This window comes from Dermacentor albipictus, chromosome 1 (genome assembly GCF_038994185.2).
Source record: "Dermacentor albipictus isolate Rhodes 1998 colony chromosome 1, USDA_Dalb.pri_finalv2, whole genome shotgun sequence".
NCBI classification, from domain to species: Eukaryota; Metazoa; Arthropoda; class Arachnida; order Ixodida; family Ixodidae; genus Dermacentor; species Dermacentor albipictus.
Genome location: NC_091821.1, coordinates 472,794,027 through 472,802,573, shown reverse-complemented (window position 1 = coordinate 472,802,573; position 8,547 = coordinate 472,794,027). Strand labels below are relative to the sequence as shown.

Here is an 8,547-nt window from a genome sequence, read left to right as displayed (position 1 = left end):
ACATCGCCTTCGAGATTAATATGCGCCAGGTGTTCGCTTGTCTTAAAGGCTATGCTTCATGGCCCAGCTCCACTAGACCTACAAAGTGCAAAGCCTCACTGGAGCTACTAAGCCATACAAGTGGAAGGACCCATAGAGTTTCCTACAACGAGGACCGAGGAGGCCAAAGCTAGAAGTTGCTCGTAAAGCGTAATTTCATCGCCATCAACACGAAGTTGGCGCACAGCAGCCATCTCACGGATGACAGCCGAAGCTCATTCTTGCGCTTGGTCGCCGCACTTGACGCAACTCTGCGCTACAGTGAGGCAGCGTACGAGTGAACTTTCGAAGATGGCGTCGCGAGTGTGTACTGTATTACGCTCGTCAATGGGTATCATTACAATTTCAAGCCTTTGCGTGCTCCTCATCGTGGAAACTTCAGGTAAGAGAATTTGTAAATACAACAGGTGACCATTCACGAGCTTTCACGATGCAAGCATTAGTCGAGCAACTTTTCTGGTCCAAGGAAAAGTCGTCGTGTGTACAGACGAGCTTTCTTTCAAAACAGCCGATTCGATTTCCGTGCACGCAACGCATCTGTCAGAGGCTTCAGTGTTTGTTGCAGCAGTAACCTCCACTAATTGCGCTGTCCCAAGATATGCGCGCTGCTGTTGCTTGAGTATACTTGATACGGTTGTCGCACTAACCAGATCGAGACCGGAAAGGCCGTTTCCTGTAGCAGTGTCATTTCCGTATTGGTGTCACAAGATTCGGATGAAACGCGCCCGAGTATCGTGTTCGTGCTCTTTTTCTTCCTTTTATTTTACTGTCTTCCTCTTTGCGCACAGCCCCATGCGTCTGCGGCAAGGACGCTGCCCGCGGATTGATCCGGCGACCGCGATTTTGTCGAGCGCGATCTTCCCGCAGCCACTTCGCGTTTCGCCGAAGCTCCGCGTCACCGCGGACGCTAATTTACCGTCGCCCGCTCGCGTTTTCGACCTCGAAATCGGCGCTGGCGGCGCAGCTAAGTCGCGATTCGGCCTTCGGTGACGCGGTGAACGACTGCGCCGTGCTTCCTTTTTGTCAACAGCTGTTTGTCTACACAAAGCGGCGTGCGTCGCCCAGCCGCCCCTGTTGTGCGGCGCGGGGCGCGCAAAGCGTGCTCTGGCGAAATGAAACAGAAGGCGCGCACTTGCTGTCGATTTCGGCGACCCTTCTGCGCCGATGAGGCGTTTTTGGCATGAGTGGCCTTGCCGTCCGTTCACGAAAGACGTTGCCGTCAGGGCGTAGCGGCTGCCGTCTTTGGCAGCGCAGTAGCTACCTGTGCGAGCGCCTTGGCGTAGTCGTTTTCTTTTTTTTTATTTTTTTCACGGTTGCGCCGCCCCTCGTGTTGTCGCTGAAGCCGCGCGGTCCCGCAGCCAGTGCAGGCGGTGCGCCTTTTCCTCGACGCGCGTGCTCGAGCCGCCCTCTTTTCCTTTGTCGCGAATCCGTGCCTCATTTGGTTGGCTTCGCCACGGATGGAAGGATAAAAAGGCAGGACTAAGCACGACCTGCGCTATCTGCCGCCGAAACCTGATACTGGTGCGTAGACGAACTTCAGCCGCTTTCGGAACCGCGCAAAGTTTCGCTATCGCCTCGCTGCGTTTTCTTCCTTCCTTTCTTTTTTCTTTTTTTTTTCTACCCCTATCAGCCCTTTTAATCGAGGCTCGTTGGCGCGCCTCGCGTGCCTAGCCGACGCGAAGTGTCGCATCCTTCCTGCTTCTCTTGTCTTGCGGCGGGCTGCTGACCCGCAGCGCTTTTCTGACTTCTCGTGAGAGGGTCGAGGAGGGAAAGGAGATGATCCTGAGATACGACTAAGCGCGGTGCACTTGCTCTTACCATGCGTGACGTTATCGTCAGCTGCACCGCTGTGCTTGCCTTTTCACTGCTGACCCGCGGTGCTACTTGGTAGCGGGCAGACGATACATGCCCTTCGATATTGGTAACAGCATGATGCAATGCCATTGCAAAACGCAACCACGCGTGAATAATTTTGCAGCATGTGAAGAAATGGCAGTTTGTTTTCTATCTGATTTCTTCACGTGGCCAGCAGGCATCCAGAACTTCACCAAAGTGCCTTTGCTGCAAGAACTGTTCACGAGTGTGCACCAAGAAACCTTAGTGTCCTGTGTTGCTTGCAATGCACAGTTAGTGCACTGCTTTTGCTAGGTATTGCATGTGAAATAAGTATTTGGCAGTTAGTTGCAACCTGCTGGCCATGTTATAGTAGCTTTGACGTTTTCCACAAAGCACAACATTGCCAGTTTAATTTTCTGAATGTTCCAATCAGGCTTGAAAAAGAAAATTACCATCGTACTGAGGGTCTAGAGGCTTGTTGCAACCCAGGTGGTCAAAAGCGGAGTCTGTAGTCGTCTATCGTTCTTCCCCAACAGCCCCAAGTTTTACCACTGACACAAGCTATTTCAGCTGACGTGCTCACTCCATGCAGACTGAGTTTTTTGGAGCAACTCGGGAGCACGATGTTGAGTTTGCTGTAAAAATGAGTGGATCTCGTCAGTTCTTCTCCAGCTGATAGCTATGCTTTGGAAAAGTGCTCTGCATCTGGCAGTTTTCACTTGTATTCACTTATCACTTGTGTAATGAAGAAAGGAGGAGAATGGCACACCGATCATCATCAAGAACAGAGGGCACGAGACCGGCGTTCGAAGACCACCATCTTGCTCTCCGCGCTCACTGTTCCGAGCTACCGCCCGTTTGTTGGACTCGCTCAATAAACATCATTACATTTGGTGGATCGTGCTGGGTACGCACATCGTCGGCACCCTGGAACTCCGATCCCGCACGTTGCACTCGACCATGCAAGCTGACGCAGCCCAACAGCCGCCACCTCTCCCGGCCGCCGTTTGTCCCGGCCCCGTTCGCCAGCGAGACCCCCCGGTATTTTCGGGTACGGAAGACCAGGACGTCGAGGACTGGCTGTCGTCCTACGAAAAAGTTAGTGGACCCAACAAGTGGGATGACGCTACTAAGTTGAGTACCGCGAACTTTTACTTGGCTGGCGTGGCGAAGCTGTGGTATACGAACCACGAATCGGAATTTGAAAACTGGTCTGCTTTCAAGGAGGCAATATCTGCCGTTTTCGGTCGCCCTGCCGTGCGGAAGTTACGCGCCGAGCAACGGCTGCGCACACGGGCACAGGAACCGAATGAAACATTTACCGCCTATATTGAGGACGTACTCGATCTCTGCAGGCGCGTCGATGCCTCAATGAGCGAAAGTGCCAAAATACAGCACATCATGAAGGGCGTCGACGACGATGTCTTTCAGATGCTTCTTGCGAAGTCTCCTGGCACAGTGTCTGAAGTGGTAACTCTGTGCCACAGCTACGACGAGTTGAGAAGGCAGCGGGCTCTCACCCGACGTTCATCTCAGACGTACAATCAACCGCTCGCTGCACTGGACATCATGCCTGCCCAGCCATACCTTATCGCACAAATGAAAGAATTTGTGCGTGAGGAGGTGGCCCGTCAGTTGTCTCTCCTGCCGTTTGCTCAGCGTCAGGAGCTCCCACAACAGCAGCAACTGCAGCGACCAATCCCGTTGGCTCCCGTGCTTCGACACGTCATTCAAGAGCAGATTTCCGAGGCCATGCCGGTGCCCATTCAGCAGCAACCTGTCGCCGCGCCTCTTAGTTACGCTGAGGTAGTAAAGCGGCAGCAGCTTCAACAGCCCTCACCACCCCATGGTGTGTCGTATGCTGCAGCCCCGATTCAGCCGTCCGTGACATGGTCTGCTCCCATCCCTGCAAATCCCTGGCGAACGCGCGACAACCGGCCGATCTGTTTTGCGTGCGGTGGCCCTGGTCATATCGCCCGATTCTGCCGCCGTCGCGCGCCAGGATATTCAGACGCCCGTTCACCGAACTACATAGATCGTCCCCGCTCTCGTTATGAAGATCCGGGTCCCCAACCAAGCACGTCTTCACGTGACTATCCGCAACCCACGTCTCGTCGCTCACCTTCACCCCGTCGCCGCTCCTTGTCGCCCATGCGTCGTCGACCAGCCCCTGAAAATGAGGGAAACTAGCCTCCGCAGTTCGTGAGGCAAGAACTGCGCTGTCGAAATGCTCAAGTCCTCGAACTTTGCCGTCGAATATTGTCGAAGTTTTCGTAGAAGGCATCCGTGCATATGCTCTTGTCGATACCGGTGCTGCCGTTTCTGTTATAGACGCCACACTTTGCCGCAAGCTTCGGAAGGTGACCACGCCTCTTGAGATGATGCCCTTACGTACAGCGAATGGAGACCCTGTTCGGCCTATAGCTGCCTGCACTGCTCGACTTATTATAGCTAAAGAACACTACATTGTCGAGCTTATCGTCCTTTCCTCTTGCTCGCACGACATTATACTTGGCTGGGACTTTCTATCGTATAATCACGCCGTTATTGATTGTGCCAGATCTGAACTTGAGCTCTTCCCCTTGTGTGACGAGTCCTACTACCCCGCTCATCAAGCCGCACACAAAATAGTCGTCACAGAAGACACAGAAATTCCGCCGACAGCAGCTGTTTTGCTCCCCGTATTCTGCAACAGCATATGTGATGAAGCTGCATTCTTTGAACCATCATGCCTTCTTCTAAATCGGAAGCCACTTCTTTTGCCTTATTCGACCCTCTCTATTTCGAATGGAACAAGCGCTCTCTGCCTCACAAATCTTCTTCCATATCCCATCAGACTGCTTAAAGGTGAATCCCTTGGATGCGTGCAACCCATTGATGTCGGCCAAATTTTTTCCGTGCAGCAAGATTCAGCTCGACGCGACCTCGACGTCATCAGTGCTCTTACCCCTTCTGATGTTCCAGCTGCTGACCTATTTGATTCGTCCATCGCAGACGGACTGTCCCCATTTGAACGCACTGCTCTTCTCCAGCTGCTCTACCAGTTCCGCGACTCCTTCGATGTTGCCCAACGTGCCCTTGGCCGAACTTCTACCATTGTCCACAACATCGACACCGGCTCCACCTCGCCAGTGCGACAACGCCCTTACCGCGTCTCCACCGCGGAACGTCAAGTTATTACCGACCAGGTTGACGATATGCTTAAACGCGACGTTATTCGCCCTTCACAAAGCCCGTGGGCATCCCCTGTGGTTCTCGTTAAAAAAAAGGATGGATCGATTCGCTTCTGCGTGGATTACCGGCGCCTAAACAAGGTTACTCGAAAAGACGTGTACCCTTTACCCAGAATTGACGATGCCCTTGATTGCCTACAAGGTGCCGAGTTTTTTTCGTCGTTAGATTTGCGTTCCGGGTATTGGCAGGTACCTTTAGCAGAGGCCGACCGTTCAAAGACAGCCTTCGTCACGCCTGACGGTCTATATGAATTCAATGTCATGCCCTTCGGCCTCTGCAATGCGCCTGCCACCTTCGAACGCATGATGGACTCGGTTCTGCGGGGTTTGAAGTGGCACATGTGTCTCTGCTATCTCGACGACATTGTTGTCTTTGCGCCAGATTTCGCAACCCATCTAGAACGCCTCAACCATGTCCTGACGTGTCTGAAAACCGCTCAGCTGCAACTAAATCTCAAGAAGTGCCGTTTTGCTGCGCGAAAACTTACAATTCTTGGTCACGTTGTATCAAAGGATGGTGTGCTTCCGGACCCAGCTAAATTACGTGCCGTGACTGACTTCCCCAAACCGACGACTCTAAAGCAGTTACGAAGCTTCATAGGGTTATGTTCCTACTTTCGTCGGTTTGTGCGCAACTTCGCCTCTATAATTGCGCTTTTGACCCAACTACTAAGCAGCGCCTCCAATATCTCGTCATGGTCTTCTGAATGTGACCAAGCCTTCTCCACACTTCGCCGTCTCCTGACGTCACCACCTATACTGCGCCACTACGATCCTACGGCCGCAACTGAGGTGCACACAGACGCCAGCGGTGTCGGCCTCTGTGCTGTTCTCGCGCAACGAAAGCCTGGGTTCGCAGAGTATGTCGTCGCATACGCCAGCAGAACGCTCACCAAGGCTGAATCAAACTATAGCGTCACCGAGAAAGAATGCTTGGCAATAGTCTGGGCGCTTGTCAAGTTCCGCCCTTACTTATATGGCCGCACGTTTGATGTAGTTACGGACCATCATGCATTATGTTGGTTGTCTTCGTTGAAGGATCCGTCAGGTCGCCTTGCCCGCTGGGCTCTTCGACTTCAAGAGTTTGACATCCGCGTTATATATCGTTCCGGACGCAAGCATGCCGATGCTGATGCACTGTCGCGGTCACCACTATCCACCGAAACTGCGTCCATATCCACTATAGACCTTCCATTGTCAGCTCCTGACGTCGCCACCGTCTCCTCTGCACAGCGCCACGATCCCTGGATCGCTTCGCTTCTTGACATTTTATCCGGGGCACCCACTCTTTCGACCACTCGAACTCTGCGACGCCAAGCTTCGCACTTCAGCATCCGTGATGGCCTCTTGTACCGGCGCAACTACTCGCCAGATGGTAGGAAGTGGCTCCTAGTTATCCCTCGAACGCTTCGCTCTACAATCTGCGCATCCTTTCACTCCGACCCGCAGTGTGCTCACGGTGGTGTCTTCAAGACCTATGAACGCTTACGGAAAAGGTACTACTGGCGCGGAATGTTTCGCTTTGTCCGCAAGTTCATTCGCGGCTGCCACGAGTGTCAGCGACGAAAAAAACCACCGCATCCTGCCGCAGGTTCATTGCAGCCCCTTCCATGCCCAGAACGCCCATTCGACCGCGTTGGAATTGACCTTTATGGACCTTTACCTTTGACCACGGCCGGAAACCGATGGGCTATCATTGCTGTCGACCACCTTACATGATACGCCGAAACCGCTGCTCTTCCCACGGCGACAGCACAGGACGTCGCCTCTTTCATCCTGAGGCGTTTTGTGCTTCGGCATGGTCCTCCTCGCGAACTCCTCAGTGACCGTGGCCGCGTATTTCTCTCCGATGCAATTCAAGCACTTCTCCACCAGTGCAAAATTGTACATCGGACGTGTACTGCCTACCACCCTCAGACGAACGGTCTCACTGAGCGGTTTAATCGGACTCTGGGCGACATGCTTGCGACACATGTTGCATCTGATCAATCAAACTGGGACCTGGTTCTCCCATTTGCGACATACGCGTATAACACCGCTACGCAAGTCACAACCGGGTTTTCCCCTTCTTCCTTTTGTACGGTCGCCAGCCGACGCACACTATCGACACGTTGCTGCCATACGCACCAGATACCTCAGAGTGCACGCCCGTGTCAGCAGCGGCCCGTTACGCTGAAGATTGCCGACAACTAGCCAAGCGCTTTACTACAGCCGACCAACAACGCCAGAAAAACGCCCGCGATGATGATCACTCTCCGGCCGCAACATTCGCTCCTGGAGCACTTGTGTGGCTGCTTGTACCACCCTGCGCCCCTGGCTTGTCGTCCAAACTGCTCCCAAATTATCATGGTCCCTACCGCATCGTCGAGCGTACTTCCCCCGTAAACTATGTCATTGAGCCTCTTACGCTGCAAGGCGACCGTCGTCGACGTGGACGTGATGTTGTTCACGTAAACCGCCTCAAGCCGTACTTCGACCCTCTTGTACCCACCTGTTAGATCGCCAGGATGGCTCCACCTTTCTCGACGGGGGCAATTGTAATGAAGAAAGGAGGAGAATGGCACACCGATCATCATCAAGAACAGAGGGCATGAGACCGGCGTTCGAAGACCACCATCTTGCTCTCCGCGCTCACTGTTCCGAGCTACCGCCCGTTTGTTGGACTCGCTCAATAAACATCATTACACTTGTAACTTTTTTGCCATATAGACGCATATGGTCTTCAAATAGTACTAAACCAGTCAACATTGATTTTGCATTGCTCTTCAGTCACCTTTTCATAAGTTTTATATGACATTTGCTCACTGCTCCCGCCCAACGAACATCTATTGGCACCGTTCTGTGTCCAAGTGGAGTGTACATAGGGAAGTGGGTGCATTAGACGCCTTGGCAAGCGCCGAGGGTGATGCGAAAAATGCTGAAATTGCAGCGGCACTGCCGTCTCCTTGTTCTGAAGCTCCGGCAGTTTCGGCAGAGCCCATTGGCTGAGAAGAGCTCACGTGCTGAGTAGCTGTCAACTCGATGCACCGTCATTGTTGTGTCATTTGCATCGTTTTTGTTGCTTTTTCTCTATTTTATTGACTACAGGTGGGTGGGAAATAAAATTACTGTTTTCACCACTGGATATTAAAAATATATGCAGCAGACTGAAACCCCGTCAAAGTTGCCTGCAGCTGCGGTAGTGTCTATGATGCGACAAGTATCCTGCCGGCCCATAGGGCTGCTTATTCAGTTGAAGGCGATGGTGGCATCACCAACTTCTCAATAAAGAAGCCTCAGTGGAAAGCCCGCGCTGGACACCCTCCCTTCGCCATATCTAGAACACTAGTCAAAGCAAAACAGCGCCTTGTTCCGGCTTGTAAAGTACTTTACTGGTCACCGTTCATGGTACAGCGTGATCATTTTAAAATTGATCACCCTGTACCTATATATATATATA

At 52.7% G+C, this 8,547-nt stretch overlaps 1 protein-coding gene across 2 annotated transcripts in view; it reads left to right on the top strand.

Moving 5' to 3' along the window:
- The first annotated feature begins 254 nt into the window (after positions 1 to 254).
- l(1)G0289 (lethal (1) G0289) overlaps positions 255 to 8,547 on the top strand; it is a 113,255-nt gene continuing 104,962 nt past the window's right edge. Inside the window, exon 1 of one of the 2 annotated variants that reach the window (XM_065440696.2) lies at positions 255 to 421. In XM_065440696.2, the coding sequence (XP_065296768.1) occupies positions 331 to 421 (91 nt within the window). In that variant the 5' untranslated portion in view covers positions 255 to 330. Of the gene's footprint in view, positions 422 to 1,242; positions 1,561 to 8,547 lie in introns of those variants that run through there. The other variant, XM_065440697.1, reaches the window with a different exon arrangement.